Source organism: Choristoneura fumiferana, chromosome 5 (genome assembly GCF_025370935.1).
Source record: "Choristoneura fumiferana chromosome 5, NRCan_CFum_1, whole genome shotgun sequence".
NCBI lineage: Eukaryota > Metazoa > Arthropoda > Insecta > Lepidoptera > Tortricidae > Choristoneura > Choristoneura fumiferana.
In genome coordinates, this window is record NC_133476.1 from 13294204 (window position 1) to 13315423 (window position 21220).

General features: G+C 35.8%; 1 protein-coding gene across 1 annotated transcript; it reads right to left on the bottom strand.

The window, feature by feature from the left end:
• Positions 1 to 9320: 9320 nt before the first annotated feature.
• LOC141428218 (fungal protease inhibitor-1-like) lies at positions 9321 to 20905 on the bottom strand. Its single transcript, XM_074088065.1, has 3 exons — positions 20797 to 20905; positions 19651 to 19853; positions 9321 to 9566 (listed from the first exon to the last, which is right to left on the bottom strand). Exons 2-3 carry the CDS (start codon positions 19850 to 19852, stop codon positions 9448 to 9450), a joined length of 321 nt encoding a protein of 106 aa, XP_073944166.1. The 5' UTR covers position 19853; positions 20797 to 20905; the 3' UTR covers positions 9321 to 9447.
• Positions 20906 to 21220: the final 315 nt, after the last annotated feature.

The following is a 21220-nucleotide window of genomic DNA, read 5'->3' on the forward strand; positions in this document are numbered from 1 at the left end:
TTTCTATGTTTAAAAGTGATTTTCGGTATTTTGTCCCTTACGCCAATTGAGACTTCCACCATCGATATGTATTTCATAATACGATACGACTTTTGAGAAATAATTTCTGAATTTAATTCCTGGCGTGCTGTAACCACAATTAGACCAATCAAAAGTAATCGTCTGCTGCATGTAAAATTAAATTGACCAATGAGAATGCGTTATTCATGACTTTTATGAGGTGTTTTTTTTCTTAAACGCATAATATGCACAAAATGCTTGATTTTTTTAAGTATGAAAAAACGCCACAGCATCGCAGCAGGTCGGACATGACGAGGATGAAGTTTTGATTTTTAGGGTTCCGGAGACAAAATGGCAAAAACGGAACCCTTATAGTTTCGCCATGTCTGTCTGTCTGTCTGTCCGTCCGTCCGCGGCTTTGCTCAGGGACTATCAATGCTAGAAAGCTGTAATTTTGCACGGATATATATGTAAACTATGCCGAGAAAATGGTACAATAAAAAAATATATGGTATAGCAGCCTAAGGTATAAAATATACCTAAACTTGCAAGATTCCGTATGAAATACGAAATTCTTAGAAAAATATTTTTTTTCGTAATGGCTACGGAACCCTATTTCGGGCGGGTCCGACACGCTCTTGGCCGGTTTTTAAATATGTGGTTGCGTACTGGCTACTAAGAAAGGACTCGTTTAAAAAAATAATTATGTCACAAAAGAAAAACCAAAGCAAAGAGAACCAAAGAGAAAAACTAAAATCGGTGGGAGGGGTGACACTATTTACCGGCCCGGATAATATCGACATGGAAATACCGACCAGATTATTCGTGTTCAAACTGACATAAGTTTCTATGGTGTACGAGAAAAATGGTCAATAGATGAACTCGTATTATCGCAGGCCTCCCCTGCGGCTCCGCCTTCAAACTATAACTAAGCCATAGATAGGCCAGCATGCGGTGAACTTCCAACTTCCCTCGAATGTCCACGCCACGTGATCATCAGTAAATTTTTTTCGATCATTAATTAGGTGTATATTGTTGCTCCTTTTATCTTAGTTTTATTTGGTTGCATGAATTGCGTTTGTGTTGATGTTTTTCAAAAAAGTTTTGGTTAAATAAACTTAATTATTTCGTTAACATGTAGTCATGTACGTGTGGAGATTCAATAAATAAGTAGATATACATCTACTTATTTATTGATTTATTTCTCCTTCGATTAATCGATTCGTGATATATTTATGTACCAAATAAATTAAACATTTAAATAAATGGTGAATTACTACGACAGTATTAACTAAGCATATTAACGACCCGCGAAAGTAATTAATGTTCATAATATTATGCCTTGTTTTATTAGTTCAGCTAATATTAATACAATATAGATAATTTACTTATATCTTTATTTAATTTAACTATGTAAAAATAATTTATTTAGTAAGAAAAAATCACGACTAGCTAATCTAAAGACAAATAACGTATAGATACTTAGGTAGCGATCGTAATAAGTAAGTGTCGAATTTATTGCTGATACAGCTTTACGATTTTTTTACGTCTGTTTATCATCGTATATTGCGGACCCGATAACAACGACAGAGAGTGCAATATGTGTATATTTATTCCTTTCAATCATACAGTTTATGACACCTAATAAAATACGGAATATTGTACAAAAGGGATCCGCAGATAAACTGAAATGTGACGTACTCCTAAAGTAACTCAAAGCCATATAGCCTAACGTCATGACATTATACTGTCATTCGTGCAGAACGGAGCAGTTTATGTTCTCCACTGATGAGTTTTTGTAGCACCTGTTTTAATATGTAAATAGTTGACAAAAAGCAGTCAAGAGACTGGACACCCTAACAGAGTTATTTAGGGGGTGTGTTATGTCACGTACGACGAAAAAACGTGCAGCGATTTCGTGCTTCCCGCGCATCTCGTAGTCACGTAGACCATCTACGGCTGCAGCGGAAAGCTACGAGGTTATAAGCCTGTTGCTTGCCTGTTTAAAATAAACACAACAAATTAAACTAAGCCTTAAGCATCTGAAATGTAGTATCCTAAATTCTTTGAGTTTTTTGGACTACTTAAGTAAAATTATAATCAGATTAAAATAATTTACAATTACACGACCAACTCTATTATAAAAAGTAAGCGCTCGTTTTAACCATAAACAACTACTGAGCTTCTGTGGTTAATTTTACAAGACAAGGTTATTACGAGTGCTTTATTTATTTAATAGATTATAGCTAGAGGGTCAGCGGACTTGCAATCACTGTAATGGCCTCGCAATGGGCGTGCGCAGGGAATAAAGGCGGTCCATAAATTAATTATTTAAACTTACAATTAGTAATTCGACGCCTCCACCCGTGCATCGCTGAGCAGCAATAATTTCATTTGCGTGATTCATTTCAATGGATAAGTACCAACAAATTAAAATGTCTTTAGAGCCTTTTTAGGGTTTCGTACCCAAAGGGTGCCAACGGAACCCTATTACTGAGACTCCGCTGTCTGTCTGTCGTTTGTCTGTCTGTCTGTCTGTCTGTCTGTCCGTCTGTCACAGGGCTCTATCTCTTGAGCCGTAATAGCTAGGCACTAGAAATTTTCACAGATTATGTATTACAGTGGCCGCAACAACAACAAATACTAAAAATAAAATAAAGTTACAAATTAAAGGGAGTCATACAAGAAACGTGTTACATTCAGCGGTTTTTGATTGCTAGGCTGCCAAGATGACGGCCGTCAGTTGCTAGGGGCAACGCCCGTGACCCAATGTTGTTTAATGTTTAACTACATAATTTGCGATTTTATAAGTGCTTTTATTAGTGTTTTATTAGTGCTATTTTATAAAACCTTAGATAATTATAATAATTGTCTCTACGACCGTGGTTTATTTTTTTGTGCAGCATTAAGACTTACAATGCTTAAAAATGTATGATCCACAAACCTCCGACACACACTACACACACTTCACAAGAGCCAACTTCAATAAAGCACTCACAACCGCTGTATTTAATGTTTTTTACACTAAAAAATGTCCGTTATAATTCATAGGTAGGTACAAAGTAACACTATTTATTTACAAGGTCAAATTTTAAAATCAGGTTAAGATTTATTCACTACCTAATTCATAATAAGTACGCGCCGTTCGGCCGAATTACTGCGTTCAGCCAATTTTTTTTTCGGCGTATGGCAAGAGTCTAAAACGCTATTCAGCCACCGACAGGGCGACAGCCAAGCCAAAGAGGATGAGAATTTAAAATTGTTCTTTATTCAAAATGCTTGCACCTAGTGCTTACATTTTGGTGATATGTTTTTATTAACTTGTAATGTAATGTAACTTATTAAGTATGTTTGTTCAGGTGGAATTAAATAATTTCAATAAAATATTAAAATATTAAATATTTCAACTTAAATAAAATTTTAAGTGGATATCTTCAACCGATTGAGCTGACATTTTGCATGCATGTATAAATCCGATGACAATGCAATATTATTATGACGAAGAGCTGATCTGATGGTGAAGTTAGATGTTGGCCATAGGAACTCTGTAATAAAACGACACGACCGCATCGATTTTGGTCTCATTTGATTCGTCTTGACGACTACCTACTTTGGTAATCAGGGGCAAAAAGTACTGCCAGCAAAAAAGCTTGTATTGGAATTTTTACAAAAAAATATTATTGAACTATTTGTTTTTAAAACATGGTACGGAAGTGCGAAACCCTTCATGCGCGAGTCGCTCGCACTCGCACTTGACCGATTTTTATTATTCGGATGTACCATGATTTTACAACTTTTATTTAACTCCTCATCGTATATGTATTTGTTTGTATATTACCTTCTCATTCTCTAACCATCCGTTTTCTTCTTGCAGGAATGTAGTTCACGGGGTCAGTTGCAGATTGGGAACTTCACGCTTACTTATATGAATAATTTTATTTGTGTTAAATATACCCTTAAATAAGTATGCTTATTTTAGTGTTCATTGAATAATCATTTTAAAAATAATCAAAATAACAAACTACCTGGACCAAACATTATTTCTGTCTAGAACTTACCTGTTAGGTTTTAAAAGTCTGAACAGATAGGTACAGACTGACCAACTTATCTGTGAATCGAAAAAGTTTTAATGCTGTTCGCATAAAGTGTAAGTATTGCTTGGTCTGATTCACAGATAAGTTGGTCGATCAGCCATACTTATACGAGTGTAGTCCGTGAGCGCAGCCCCAAGTTACCTACGTAACATGACATCACGATAAAATGCATGGTACACGGTGGAAAAAGTTGTGCTGAGTAAGAATCAAAAAACTATCGCACCTAAAATTAGCCGAAAGTTTGAGAAAATCTTTCACTTCCGGTCAAAATTTTAAGGTAATTTTACGTCACATGACATAATTACGGAACACGTGGCATCATGCAGCCCATCGTGATGTCATGTTACGTAGGTAACTTGGGGCTGGGCTCACGGACTAGTACAAAATGGACACATTGATATTCGAGATATCCTCGTTTGTACCTACTACAGGTGAAACGACCAATGCACGTAATAGCTTCGTAGTGTGAAACTCACTTTACTCGTATAATTGGTGGTTGCCATAATATGTAGGTAGTGTGCAGCTTAGCTTGATGCCTTATGGTCGGTTACACTGCACTGCCTTAGTTTCCTTGATAGAAAGCACAACCTTACAGAATAATTGTTTATTAGAAACTATATCAAATTAAATCATAAGTGTGAACATACGAACATGATTTTGGATACTTACATAAGAACAATAATATGTATGATGCGATTTTTTTTTACCTAATATACATCATATAGATTCTAGACTTATATCTAATTTAGGATATTATACTGGGAGTTAAATGAGATACTGAGGTTTGGTTCAATTACGTATATTACGAACCGTGTCCGGGAGACGACTAAAGGAGCGGGGCGCTAAGCCTTATGAGGCAGGCGCGCGGGGAATGCTGACCATGCTTATTGCATACATATGTGTAACCTGTCCCTATATCTAAATATTATATAAAGAGGAAAGATGTTTTTTTTTGTATGTTTGTAACGAATAGGTAAACTCAAAAACTACTAGAGCGATTTCAAACATTCTTTCACTATTACCCACTTTGCTACATTATCCCTAAAACATAAAGGATTTATTTATTTCTAGAAATAACTTCAATAATGTTTTTCATCGCATGCGCTACGGAAACTATTGACGATGGAATAAAAAATGTTGTACAATATTAAACAATATATCAATACCTACAAAAAACTTTAAAATACCATATGTCCAACTATTGTAGTTATGTCACAATAACTACTTTTTGAATTTTAAAAGTTGATAGAAACGCCGACTAAAATCAGGCCCTGTTTAGGTATGCATACCTCTGTATTATCCTCATCTACATAAATCATTTCGAATTGAAGACTGTTTCAATACCTGTACATTATCTTTTGGATTTTGGATTGTTATTGTTTGTTTTGTGATAAATGTTTTTTATTTCCTCGCAGTGGTCGTGAAAATCGCAATCTTTAGTCTCGGCCAAAAGTGCAATAGAAGAACTCGTATTATCGAAGGCCTCCCCTTTGGGTCATCAGCCTTCAAACAAATTCGTCTATCTATTGCTTACTTTCCAGCCTCTAAAACATTATTTCCTTAACCCTTCTTTTCTGTTCCTTTAACAGCTGTCACACTAACTACAATTTTCCTTTCTTTTGGCTAGTTCAGCGATTTACATTTCGGAATGTCAGTAGGGTCAAGGGTTACGGGAAGATATGTGTGTGACGAGCAGGAGCACTCAACTGTAGCCGGCTCATGCTCGCCAGATTATCTGGTCAGTGAACAATCTATTTTATTTAGCTAGCTCTTTCAGCCTATTTCGCTGGAAATTTCAGTATTGGTGTTATACTTATGTAGTTTTAAAAACTTTGATTGGAAAGATAAATCTTACTAGGTGCGTTAGTAAGATTTATCAAAATACATCCTACTAATATTATAAATGCGAAAGTTTGTAAGTCTTTTTCTTTGTTTGTTATTTCATCGCGTCTAGGCCGCTGAAACGATTTAGATGAAATTTTGTGTACAGATAGTTTGAGTCCCGGGAAAGAACATAGAATAGTTTTTATCCCGGTAAATTGCATAGTTCCCGTGGGATAGCGATAACCGAATTCTATGCGGACTGAGTCGCGGTTAACGGCTAGTTCGACAATAATTTTAAAGTACCTATTTACCTTTAAGTAATAGGTTTGGGAGATTTCTTCCAAAGTCAAATTTGACCCAGATCCAGTGGTCGGATAAATGCGAAATTCGGCATGCTTATGTAAGCTCTGGTGGTCCAACCAGGATCGTCTGCGCAGGACGGAACTCCTCAACGGTTAATTGCTTCAACTTGAAATTTGGCACGGAAATGTAGTTTAGATGACAATGCATGGTTGTACAGTCAGTAACAAACTTTTTTTTAACGAATACATTTTTTTCTAATATGTAAGGAAGTAGGTATTAGGTACTTGCCAATTTTTAGGCGGGTACCTACACGGATTTTTGAAGTAGAGACGATATTTATTTTATCCGTAATCTGTACATACTTAGCTTCATACCCACAGATGCGTGATATTGATAATGCAATATATTTTTTACCTCTACATAGATATCTAATTCCTAGTAACCCGTGAGACAGTGATGAAGAAGGTCTGGTTTCTCAGTAATAATTCTGAAATTTCAATACTCTAGTCATTTGTAAATATTACTGTGTGGTCAGAAAATGAATAGCTTACAACAAAAATGTCCTATCCCACCATAATTCTATTTCATAGGATGTATTATTTTGGAGATACATGTTAAGCCCAGATGTAAAGAGCAGTATATATTCCCTACATATTGCATCCGAATTCTGGGGATATCAAATCATATAAGAAATATCAATAATCGTACGCTTTTTACGATACATTGTACCTACGTACCTACCATGCCTCAACTGAGTGGTTTAGTGGTATTCCAATATTTGCAATAAAAGCTTTTTATCGTTTATTTTTCTACCAACCTATAATAAAATATGCTCTTGACATAAAGGAAGATCACGTGTCGCGTTTCAGCAAACAGGTTAAATAAATTGTTTTTAAGATTTCGAAAAGTTCCGAATTACCTACCTACGTAAATTAAGTAGTTACTGCTTAAATAATGCTGTAACGTTTACTTAGCCATCTATTTATATTTATTTAATACAAAATTTTCATTATTAGGTATAGAATAAAGATTTGTTCAATCAAAGAAAATAAAAATAAAGTACCTACTGATATTTTAAAATTTACGCATTTCATTTAATCACTGACTTTGACTTAGGTTATTAATGTTGTTCGACACTAACAAGTGGTATCTTTATGCAAATAACTGCCACCAACATTCCTCCGTGGGTAACAATTACGATGGCTATCCATTTGTCATTAATTAAACTGAAGCTGACGCGCTGCTGGTTCCGGGGGTACATTTCAATATTGAACTGGTAAAATATGCATCAATCGTTGTTCAATTATACTCTACCTACGTTAGAATTCCGGCTGTGAGACGCAATTGTATGAAATAATTTGATTCATTTCATTGAGGTAGGTACCTGCTAAATCGAAAACAATGGTTTGTACAGTGGTGGTTACTGCTCGAATTGTGAACTAACTAAATATCATTATCTCATGGCCACTAACAACGTACGAATTATTAAACTGCACCCTGCAACGTCAGGATGATTAAAGATTAGAGAGGACTCTCAAGCAAGTAAGTAATAAATAATTACTAATAATGTCGATAAATTTTGTGAAATGTGAAAGTTTTAGATAGCGGCATTATAGTCGAAAAAATCTCAAAAAAATATTGAAATAAGTAATAACTAAATGTAAAATCTCAAATGGAAAAACACAATAAGAGCCAAAGAAAGATCACTCAAGAACATCGGAAAGTGTACAATTGTACATAAGTATGTACATATCAATCTGAAGTACCCAGAGGTACTCATATTTTTGGAGTTTGGTGATAGCAACGACATTAGTGTGTTAAAATATTTACCAGTGAATTTCTCCTAACGCCGAGTTAGCAATCATAATATGATTTATATAAGTAAGAAGGTCGATTTATTGAATAGGTATGTTTGTGTGTGTATTAGGGCTGGAAGTGCCGATCTAAGATGAAAAATGGTCGTGAAGAGGGCACACTCGAATGTGAGCAAAATCGATCACTTCAGCGGAGAGATTTGGTTTTGTTTGGTTCGCGTTTATTCCGCAAATTCTCCGGGCACCCGTCCTCTTGTAACAAATACCTACTGAATATTGTATTTAAATGGTGAAAGTTGCGATAAACAATGCAAAGTACGAGATTACCTCCCTGATATTTCCTTCGCAAACAACGAATCGGAAATTGGGACTCCGATAATACCTAATTCGATTAAATATTCGTTTTGCTTGTAAAATACCAAATCCAGTGATATTTGTTTTGTACTTAACAATTTTAAGGCATATTCAATTATAATAATAAACTGGTATTAAAATTAGGTTAGTAAGTAGGAAAAAGTTGCAGATTCAAACCTACCAGTTATTTTTATCAAACATTTCTTCGCTAAACTAGAAGTAAAGATGAGATTAATTCAGATTTTTGTTAATAATGGTTTGTAGCCCCTAAACAGACAAGTAACGTATATGATTAATTATTTTCATGCTTAATAGTACTGCGTGAGCTGAAGAGTCTACGCAAGGGTAAGAACGAATGAAAAATACCTCTCGCTTCACGTGGAGACACGTAAGGAATGGGTGCTTTCGGTACTCGTATTTCCTTGTTCAATTGAGGTTAATTACTTTTCTAAATTCAATAGCTGCCCAAAATTATGTTGAATTTAAGTTAAAGGTGAACTTAACCTGACTCCCTTCTTATAAAGGCTTTCTAAGCTTATTTGAGGTCATACTTAACAACTCCTTACTGTTCATCTGTTACTTTGAAAGATAGACAAAACATGAATGCTGAATGAATTAGCTGTAAAATGCCTGGTTATAGGTGTTAAATTATACTGATAAAATCGCCCATGAAATTATTTTTTTATAACTACTTATATATGCTAATAAAAACAACGTCGACGAGGTGCTTAAAGAAATCTTTCAAGGTTAAGTTAAATTAAAAAATAAACTTTTATACTGAAATTGTAACCAAAATCATTAACACTAATTCATTTGGTTACTTTGCAGCTGTTCTGAAATGTCGCATCCTAAGCATACATTTACTTCAAATCATTTTTATTTATATAGATTTAAAGGACCCAGACTCTAATAACAATAAGTTAAGTCGATCGTTGTTAGAAATGATTTAATTTAAATACATATTATTTAATTAGCACGTAGATATGTTGGAATATAATAAAAGCTAGACTTGGATGAAAATCGATATAGTTTTAAGTGTTTTCATTGTTTATTCTATTTTAGTTTCTGAGAGGAGCGTTAGTACAAACGCCCTTTAGACAGCGAAGGGGCTCACGGCACACGGCGGACGGCGTCTCTCCCATCTCCTTGCTGTATTGTTTGCATGAGGCACCTTCGGCTGGAAAACAATAAAAATCAAATTACAATCAAAACCGTTAATAGTGACACCAGTTAAGTGACGTTCCGCGGTAAAAGGTACCTTATAGCGGTTTTTGGTTTCGGAGATATTAAAAGTGGCTTAAAAATACCGTTTTTTTTATTAGTATATTTCAGAAAATATAAGATCTAAGAATTCTTTACCTGTTTTTATTTTCATTATAAGTAAGCTTAAAGCCACTTAGTTATGGCTCTCAAGTTTAGTAGTAAAGGTACCTTATGACCATTATATGTTTAAACATGCTTCGCTTTTGTCATTTCTACTCCTAGGTACCTCCGTCTATAGTTTGACTTTGCTGGCTCGCATCTGCACTAAACGCACTAACATTTACGCATCGTTCCCTCTCTGTCTCTATTTGAAAAAAAAATGACAATTTGTACCATCTGAATCCCAAGACATACTTTGCCCAAGTCCCCAACTGGCAGAATCTCAAGATAATGACCCCTTAGAAAGTCTTCCCGACTTGCTATCTACTCAGCCTCAGCCTATTTATAAGTAGTTCCAGTGGTATTCAGCCATTACCGATTATAAAACGCAAATGCCTACATGCACATATTGGTGGTGAAGTGAGTCTCAGAAATCAAGTTCGCGGTGGTGTCTATTTCTGTAAAAAAAACGACCAAGAGCGTGTCGGACACGCCCAAGATAGGGTTCCGTCGTAGCCATTACGAAAAAATCAAATAATATTTTTCTAATGTTTTCGTTTTGTGTACGGAATCTTCCAAGTTTAGGGTATCATATTTTAAACCTTAGGCTGCTATTTCGTCGTATCCCACGAAAAGTGGCGTCATTGCAAAACAGCAACTTTTCAGGAGCAGCTTTTTTGTGTTTATTAAAAATAATGACAAAGATATTGATATTTTTTTGTTTTAGTATCATGAATTAACATGCTGTGGTTGGTCTAGAAAAAAAAATTGGTAATAATAATAGAATTTAAAATAGTTATGTCCCTTAATTCCTTATTCTCCGTTGTATTTACCCTCGAAAGCACCAAACTTTGGTTCTTAGGAATGTTGTGGCCTTTTTCGTCGGAAATGTTGAGGTCGCAATCGCCATTAAGTCATTTCTCAATTAAAAAATTGCTGGTTAACCATTTTCATCGCTCAAGAAAATAATTAATTTTTCAAGAAAATGTACAATTTGAATATTAAAATAAACAAAAAAAAAATAAAGATAAAATCTTTAGTAAAATCCGAGTTATTTTAATAAAATAGTAACTATTAAAAAACAATTAAATTACCTCTCAGGCATTAAAAAATATTATAATAGGTAATTAATAAAAAAAAAACACTGTTCTTCTCTTGTTAATCTTTAGATCAGATAATTAACTTTAGGAATATAGAAAAACACAAAAATATAATTGCTTCTTAAATCTCAAATAAGTATAAAAGAAAGTAAGTAAGAAATTAAGTGTAAGTAGCAATATTTAAAAAAAAAACAGTTAAATCGCCTCTCAGACCATAAAAAAAACTCAATACACTGTTCTTCTCGTATTAATCTTAAAACATTGTTTTTTTTATACAGTATAGGCTTGCGTTTGGCCACAATCACTCAATCACGCCTGATGGAAAGCGAGGATGAGGCCTACGTACGATGGAGCACGCTTGTCTAGTAAATGCTCATTCACCCTGGACTTGAAAGCGGCCAAATTGTAGTGTTCAGGAAACACAGTCGCAGGCAGGGAATTCCACTCTTTTGCTGTGCGGTTGATGAAGGAAGAGCGAAAACGCTTTGTGCGGATTTTTGTAATACTGACAACGTAAGGGTGGAGACCCCGTCTACTTCTGGTCGACCTGTGGAAGAAAGGAGCAGGTGGAATAAGGTCGTGCAATTCCGAAGCACATTCTCCGAAATGTAGCCTGTAGAATACCGACAGGTAAGCCACTCTTCTGCGATGACGAAGGCTCTGACGACAAAAATCCGCGTCGCAGGCGATGCCGATGAGCCTCATGTCGGCGCTAATTGAGATCAGTGATAATGAACTTTAGTAACATCATCATCAGCCGGAAGACGTTCACTGTTGAACAAAGGCCTCCCCCTTAGACCGCCACAATGAACGATAACTCTTGCATCCACCTGATGGGAGGCCTGCCAACGCTTCGTCTTCCGGTTCGTGGTCGCCACTCGGGGACTTATCTCCCCCAACGGTTATCTGTTCTTCGAGCGATGTGACCCGCCCATTGCCACTTCAACTTGCATTATTTTTCCAGCTATGTCGGTGACTTTAGTTCTTGGACGAATTTCCGTATTCCGGATTCTATCGCGCAAAGAAACTCCAAGCATAGCTCTCTCCATAGCTCGTTGCGTGACTCTGAGCCTCTCTAAAAGGCCAACAGCCAAGGGCCACGTCTCAGCGCCATAAGTCGTCACTGGCAACACACACTGGTCGAAGACTCTAGTCTTCAGGCACTGCGAAATATTGGACGAGAAGATATTACGAAGTTTCCCGAACGCTGCCCATCCGAGTTAGATTCTTCGGGTGATCTCTTTGTCAAAGTTGAACCTACCCAATTGGACAACTTGTCAAAGATAAACATAGTGGTCAGCAACTTAGTGTATCGTTACCATCGATAACCGGCACGGGTGTGACATGGACATTTGAAATGATTTTAGTCTTGTCCATGTTCATTTTAAGATCCACCTGTTGGGAGACGATACTAAGGTCACTGAGCATATTATTGAGCTCCTCCAGCGACTCTGCCATTATGACTATATCATCCGCAAAACGAAGATGGGTGATGTACTCGCCGTTGATATTGATGCCGAACCTGTTCCAGTCCAAGAGCTTGAAAACTTCCTTCAACGCATTTGTGAACAGTTTCGGAGAAATAACGTCTCCCTGTCTCACATCTCGCTGCAGTTGGATTGGTTGTGTGCTCTCGTCCTACAACCGGATCGTCATAGTGGCGTTGCTGTACAAACTCTATAACACCTCGATGTATCTATAATCAATATGGCACCGCTGAAGAGACTGCATTACAGCCCAGGTCTCGATTACATCGAAGGCTTTTTCATAGTCCACAAACGCTAAACATAGTGGCCGATTATACTATTCGGTCTTAAAATTGTTTTGTTCTGTTTCTTCTATACTTATAACGAGCTCGGGCAAATTCACATTATTGTTGAATTCTAAAATTACTTCTGATTTAATTTGAAGGTAAAAACTCGATCTCTTGTTTACAATCCGGTGGCATTGGAGACTCAATAGGTTTGCTTTCTTTCATATAAATTGTGGATACAAAAACAGCCTACAGAAAGGTAAATTTAAAGTCTTATTTATAGTAAAATCTTTGTTAAATGATAAAATGAAAATCATAAAAAAGCCTCTATGGACTTTAGGACTCATATAGTTTAAATAAAATTAAGTGTTATTTTTAACTTTAATTTGATGAAAACACATCGAAAACCGAAATTACTTTCGTTTACTGTTCAAATTCACCAATAAACCTAATTTTATAACACTTAAACACATTAATTAAAGCAAAATAATTATTTTGTCGTAGAATAAAGACACAAATGCCATTATGGCTTCTTCTCTTCCATACATTAGCTTTTTTTCGATTCCGCAGAAAAATGCTACAATCAGCACAAGGGCCTTGTTCTGCGTTTTACGAAGATTATGACAGTGTAAATTAAAAATACGTTCTATTATAGCTCAGCAATTATAAAAAGATATAAGGAAGTAATTATTTATTACTCGATCTCAAAATATGTGTGTATGTTGTAATTTACTACCTATTTTCAACTCTTTTATGACTTTTCTTTTCTCAACTACATTATATTTTACGACTAAATGCACTATTTTCCGAGCTCGACGTTTCATTATAGGTGGAGTTCTTAACGCTGGTAGTTAAAATTAATATGAAAAATATCCAATGTGACACGAAAACTAGCCATACAAATGCTATATACTAGTCACTACCTATTTAAAGTCCTAATACTTCCAATACGCAAGACTATAGCGCTCACAATCGCAGTCCGCGGAGTAATGAATGAGCGGCGCTTGTGCCCCACCCCGCACCGCACGCGCGCGGTTCGCGCCTCAAAGAATAGCCCTAATGGCGATAGTGGCTTTTATTTACGTCAAATTTTGCCGCCAGGAAATAGTGGCCTTTTAATAAAATTGAATATCAAGAAAAGTTTTCAACTTATAAAGACAATTATTACACTCAAAGATGCCTAATTTAATGTAGAATGTAAAAATGAAATAAAAGAAAAAAGCCCTTATGATCATAGGGGCAGTTTTCGGGGGATACGACGATTTACTCTTAAACTACTAATAATTCTCAAGCAATCTTAGCCGTTATATTTTCCTTGTAAATTTGATATACTATCTACCATACTGATTTTTTTTCAAATTTTTCTTCCCAACTGTAAGTTTGAGAGGGGGGGGGGGCGCTCGATTTTAATGTTTTTTTTCATTTAAAGTTGAATATTTCACAAACAGATCGCTGAATCTAAAAATCGTCTAGTCAACCATGGTTTAAAAAGACCTATCCAACGATACCCAATACTATAGGTTAGTCAAGAAAAAAAATTAACCCACTTACGTGACCCTAAAAAAATTTTTTCCTACCATTACGTCTGCGTAGTTGCTACATATTATATCTGTGCAACGTTACAGCTATCTAGCATTGATAGTCCCCTAGCAAAGCCGCGGATAGACAGACGGACAGACAGACAGACATACAGACAGACATGGCGAAACTATAAGGGTTCCGTTTTTGCCATTTTGGCTACGGAACCCTAAAAAGACGTTTAGAGCAAGCAAATCAATCAAAATCATCTTTGTGGAAATTTAGTTTTAAAATAAGGGTAAACATTAATGAAAAAGTTTTCCAGAACTTAAAGTATAATAATTTTATCAATTTCATACTCACATGTTGTATGTTTGTTTCCATAAGGTACCTTTTCAAAAATGTATGACACAAAGACTATATTAATGTGATGTAACTTCAAGTGACCTAAAAAGTTAAAAATTCATATTTGATAATGAAGTTAATGGTTATATTTGATTGTAACGAAAGGATTTTGTTTATCTATGCGAAAAAATATAATGTTGATTGTTACATTAGAATTAAATTCTGTCATTTTCGTGATTTTGCATGAAAATATTAAAGAATAATAATTTCGATTTCTAGTTTTGGCTTTTCTTCTTTATTTCCTTTAGGAATTGTTTTCTAATACAGACATTTTAAAATCATGACTACCTACTGCGAAAAAAAACAGAAAATAAAGCAAAACATGATTTCCTTGAAATAAGTCAGCGATCATATTATTTGGTCTATATACAAGTTTTGATTTGCAATTATAGAACTTGTATTACGAGTCCACTATGTAACTTAAATCGGCAACATAGTTTTTGAGGTACCTAAACTCAAATAGTCTGTTTCCTGAAATTGCACATTTTACAATACATTTTTCAAAAAATGATGTCTTCGTAACTATAATACTTAGGACAATGTTTTTTTTTGATATTGATAGTTTAACAATTGCAGATTATTAGAATGCACGTAACTCCATACCGACCACAAGGTACCTTTGACCGCGGAACGTCAGTTATAACGAATCTGATGTAACGACCAAATGAATGATGATGAATGTCTCAACACGGCGCGCCAAAGTTCGCATAATTTTTCCAACTATTTGTTTCTCGGAATTATTGTTTGTCGTATTTTTTCCCCTGAAATTGTAAAATAAGCACCTTAAAAAAACATGAGGCTAATCTAACCTGAACAAACCTAACCTAACCTAAGTTAGGTTTGTTTCGTAACAATTATGAACAATTATTGGATTCAGAAAAAAAAGAGTTATGACAAACGATACATTCTGACAAACATTATATTCAGACATTCAACAATAATTATGCGATCCCTAAACACGATCTTATAAACCAAAATAAAACTGGTTATAACGACCAACAATGTTTAACTACCAAATATTGCTGTTCCTTCATGCCGTAAACGGTTTTGACTGTATTTATTAAATAAGGTTGCATGCTTCAAAGTCACAAGACACGAATATTTAGAACGAATATATTGAAACACTGTGCTCTCTTCACTAGGTACGGATCAGTGACAAAAGGGAAAAAATCGAGATATGTTTTTTAACCGACACCACATTTTCCAAGCAAAAGTTTTTGTTAAGGGCTGCAAAGTTGTGAAACGTTTGTTTATCCTGGCTACGTACTTAGAATTCCTCAAGATTACCTCCTTATTTCCATTTTAAAGCGAAATAATTCGCCAAGTATTTAACTCTCATCATCTGTATCCAATTGTCTTAAATTATTAAATAATAAGAAGAACTACTTTGAAGGACTTTGCAACAATGGATTACCTAATAAGTTCTATGCCCTCGGGTGCGGATAGGACTCATTAGCCATGCTCCGTGCCGTGCAACTATGGCTTGTTGTCTAACAATAGGACGAAGCTATGTTACATATATTCCGTATTTCCTAGTCCTATATCTCCTCTCAGAAATAGACATGATCTTCATATTTCCATGGTATCTAATCTAATTTACATACGTATCCAGTTATATAAACGTCTTTCTGTGTTTTACAAACCAGCGCTCGTAATTTTACATGAACAACTAGACGGTAACATACTTAGAAACGGAGCAGTTGCGTAGGTGAAAACACGCACGCACGCACACTCAAACACACACACATACACATACACACACACACACAAACACACGAGCACATCATACTCCCATCACCCATTTTTAGGGTTCCGTAGCCAAAATGGCAAAAACGGAACCCTTATAGTTTCGCCATGTCTGTCTGTCTGTCTATCTATCTGTCCGTCCGCGGCTTTGCTCAGAGACTATCAATGCTAGAAAGCTGTAATTTTGCACGAATATATATTATGTAAACTAAGCCGACAAAATGGTACAATAAAAAATTCAAAAATATATTTTTTTAGAGTACTTAGGTACCTCCCATAGACGTAAAGTGGGGGTGATTTTTTTTCTCATCCAATCTTATAGTGTGGGGTATCGTTGGATAGGTCTTTTAAAACCATTAGGGGGTTGCTAAAACGAGTTTTCATTAAAATCGAGCGTCCCCCCCCCTCTAAAATCTAAACCTACCTACATATCAAACTTATATAAGGAAAACTATACCTAAAGGATAAGTTTTCTTGAGAATTATTAGTAGTTTAAGAGTAAATAGCAGCCTAAGGCATAAAATATACCTAAACTTGGAATATTCCGTACAAAATACGAAATCCTTAAAAAATATTACTTATTTTTTTCGTAATGGCTACGGAACCCTATTTCGGGCGTGTCCGAAACGCTCTTGGCCGGTTTTATTATTTTTATTATTTTATATTGTGGCATTGGTAGTGATTAGGAAGGTTTTATTCTGTTTCTTCTGAACTATTATTTCTGTACACCTATTAAGAATACTGTTATTCCTTTTTTTGTTTGGAATACCAACTCTTCAGGGTGCCTAAGATACAGGCAAGTTTGGGGCCCGCTGACGCTGTACACTGTTCCTGCATCAATAAAAACTTTTCATTTCATTTCAGGTAGAAGGATTGTCCTTTGAATTGGCAGTTTTCGGTTTAGTGGAAATTTTGTAAGTAAGTAGTCGTAGTTATTACAGAATAATATTATTTATTGTAAAAACAAACTTGGACAAAGAAAAACTCGATTGTTGTATGTTTTTGTCATTAGTGAGGTTTATTTTATTACTAGACTAGACTATTCTAGCGCGGAATTTAGCCCGTACCTTCGCTTTACAAAACTTCTTTAGATGTAACCCATGCGTTATCAACTTATCAATCAGAAATCAGACGTCTACAAAAATCTCTTTATAAATTTTTGAAGCCAATTTATTACAATTTTCAATTTATTACAATTTATTTATTTATTACAATTTGAAAATACAAACTGAAATATAGATGCACGCACAGAAAAACCAGAAAAATAAGACCAGCACTGGGAATCGAACCCAGGTCCTCGGCATTCCGTGCCACGTGCTATACCGCTACACCACTGCTGGACAACGGTACAGACACGAATTTCCCCTATGCCTATGCACCACATATCTCAGCCTGTCTGTTTCCCATTTAGCCACTTAAGCAGTGACGCCAGCGACATCTATACCGTAGCCCTCATCGAGAAACTTTCGGCACTCCATTGGAACTAACCGCTAACCCGGACAAGAGATATAAAGAAGAAAGAAAGAAAGAAAATACATTTATTATCGTTATATCGTTATTAAGCAATCAAATTAAGAAAAATCAATTAAGGTTTTCAATTAAGGTTTTACGGGATGACCGTAAAAGTAAAAATTTGGAATTGAAATAAAAAATACAAAAAGATTCCAAAAAAACCATCTTATTACAATTTGTTTGTGAAAACGATAAATATCTAAGAAAACTACGCTTCATATTTTATATTGTTTCATGCTACTTATATGCCTGAGTTAGTCTTATAGATTCCGTGTTGCGTGCTTGCTCATAATTCAATTAACGGGCAACCATGAAAATAAATACAAATATGGGGATGTAAAGTTTCCGCGTTTGATAGTTACAAAAATACCTATACGTTTTCCCAGAGATAAGACCACGCTAGATTGACTGTTCTCCCCCAAAAACCCCTACATAGCATATTTCATCGAAATCGTTAGAGACGTTTCTGAGATCCTCAAAATAAATATATACAAGAATTGCTCTTTTAAAGGTCTTAGCTTAGATGATGTTCAAGTTTTAGTTTTGTTTACTTGCTTTTTATTTCAAAGTTTTGTTTGTCCATAGTGATTAGAAGAATTTCGTAAATCAACAAAAAATTAAAACTTCGAGTACGAAAGGGAAAAATTGTTTACAGTTCTATTCCGATGTAAAAAGCGGTGATCGTGAGATTTTCTTGACCTGCTTGCACTTGCGATCTGGTACCGCTACGATGTCTGTCGATGAGTGTGCGTTAAGGAGTTTTAAAAAGAATACTGAACGGCTAAAGATGAATTGATATCATAACCTTTTTTTAACTTTACTTTAAAGAACATATTTCAGCTCTTCGTTCAAGAAATATAACTCTACTAGAGTCATCTCATCCGCCACTTCATTTCACACATTAACTGTGGGATCAGATTGATCAACCCCCGCGCACAGCTCCGTCGCAACCTCGTGAGCCTTTTTTTTATCTTACAAAAGATATCGACTCGAATCTTTGTTTTTAACCCTTCTGAAATATATTTCTTAAACAATCCCTTACCTACTTTATAATTCATGGGATACTGATCATCACTTATTTCTTTTAGGATTTTTGAGTGAGACTTTAGTCCCTACTCAAATAAACATAAGTCCAGAATATTCAAAAGTATGCTCATAAATAAATTGTGTAACTGATAAGCGTTGCTCATAAATTATTAAGAGTTAAATATTGTCATGGCATCGTATCTTCTTGGCAATGCCTCCCTATATCGCTTCCATATATTGCATTCACGCACTTCTTATTTTAGGTACCTGCCTACATATTCAAAACTTATGCCACCCTAGAGCTGGAGGTGTGGTCTTTATTAAGCTTATGAAGTGAATAAGCGACGACATGCATTATTTATTATTATACATCAAATTCGTGGCCAGTCCTTCCTTCCTTCGCCATCTCGGCATAGCATGGGCCGCACCAGAATACTTTTCGTTAAACAGATTTTGGCAGTGTCGAAGGTGTAGCTAAATAGCTGATGGTTAAAGTAGCGTTTCCACCAATAATGTGCCAAGATGTGTTGCGTGCGAGGGATATGTTTTTCATGGCGACGTATATGGTTGTTTTTAGCAGCAGGGCGCCGTAGACAGGACAACATATGCATTTCCCAGCATGTCGTTGAGGTTATAGACGACAGGAGAATTTCTTTGCATTTGATAGGGGAAAAACGAGCAGGCAGGTCACCTGATGGAAAGCAATCACCGACGGCCACATCCATAATCCATCCATGAGTTACGGACGCGTTACCGTAGTAACTATGTAGTGTAAAGTGTCACAGACGAAGTCATTTATTGACAGTGTTTTAATGAAAGGTTTCACTGATGATACTTACACAGCAGGGTAACGCAGGCGGGACAGCAGGCGCATTTGCCAGCGTGGTTGGGCCTGTAGACGGCTGGCGAGCGGCATTTATTGGAGGTGATGGTGGGGGCGGAGCAAGGGTTTTGCTTGCAGTATTTGCTGCCGCACACCAGGTCACTGCTAGCCAGTGCCAGCGCGCACGCCAGTACAAAGAGAACCAGTGCTGCCTTCATGCTGTAAGTACATAGTTTAAAATTAAACAAGGGGTGCCTAGTCGAGTTCCTGCAATTTTTAGGTATCTCCAAAAAACTTCTCACCTACTATAGTGTGTACCTACTAAGGAGACTAGAAATTAAAAAAAATGCAATGGTAAAATTGTTCACTAATTATATTAGCATTCATAAATAGAAGCAAGTCATCAAATTCGATTACAACCAGTTAATACCAAGTTAATCCATAAATTAAATTAAATAAAAATAAGAACAGCATGCTCCGCAACCGATCCGGAATTGATTAATTTGGGATTTAGAAATTCCGAGTGATCTGCACAAAACTGAAAACGATTGCCCGCTCTCAGCCGGCATTGGACGACGACTCTCATCGCTCGTGCTGTGAATGAATAATGTACACAGTCAGCTCCACATAGAAGCTTTTTCGGTGTCTGCTCGACGATTCATTTATTAAAAATAAGATTTTCAAGAAAGAGCTCTTGCCACGCTAACAATATAATGCGAGTTGTATTTCTCACTTGATTCGATACTTAGGGGCTGTTTCACCATCCATTGGTTAGCGTTAACCGACGGTTAAATGTGATGCCGTCTCCGTCTATTCAAACAAAACAAACACGGGTATCACACCTAACCGCCAGTTAACACTAATCAATGGATGGTGAAACAGCCCCTTATACGAGTAATTATAAATATTATTATAATTTGTATTTCAGAAAATGTTTCATGAATATTAAACTTAACGATCAAAAGGCCAGAGTTATACACATGTAACTAACCTTCTAATGCTGAACCAGAGTGATGGCTATGGTAAGTAATGAATTATTATTTGAAAATTAATACCTCGAAACCATAACAAAGTTTTATACCTAATGTTTTTGAAGTTCGTATAAAGGACGTAAACACCAAATGTCTAGACGACTAATTTATAGTTGCAATAAGTTCCTTACTTTCGGGTGAGGAGAAGATCCGTGTGAAATGAGCGCGGCTGCCGAGTGGAATGCCAATGGGAAAGCGCTGAGAAGCAGTTATACAAATAGCTTTAGATAACCCCGGTACGTGTTTACTTGGCAAGTTGCTCTGGGAGTTCATATCTTTGTATTCGTTTGCTTTATCACAAAACTTGTTGTTGCAACGATAGCATTTCGTGGAACTTATTATTATTGCATAGTAAAATTGAATGACACCTATTAAGAGAGAAAGCTGATACCTACTAAAATTTTACAAGCATCTGGCGGTTGCAGCAAGTCTTAATGTTGTGGTTAAATGCGGCCAAGTTACTCTGTTAAAGTTTCCGGTATATTTTCATGGGATCAGCTTATTTAGCGTTGCAGTGGCATTTAAAGTATAGTGCTCAAAGTGTTAAGAGATTGT

Excerpts from the sequence above, each read along its gene's own strand:
- LOC141428218 (XM_074088065.1), bottom strand. The coding sequence starts at position 19,852 with ATGAAGGCAGCACTGGTTCTCTTTGTACTGGCGTGCGCGCTGGCACTG. Across the intron at positions 9,567-19,650 it reads CGCCTGCGTTACCCTGCTGT|CCGAAGGTGCCTCATGCAAA; the intron begins GTAAGTATCATC and ends ATTGTTTTCCAG.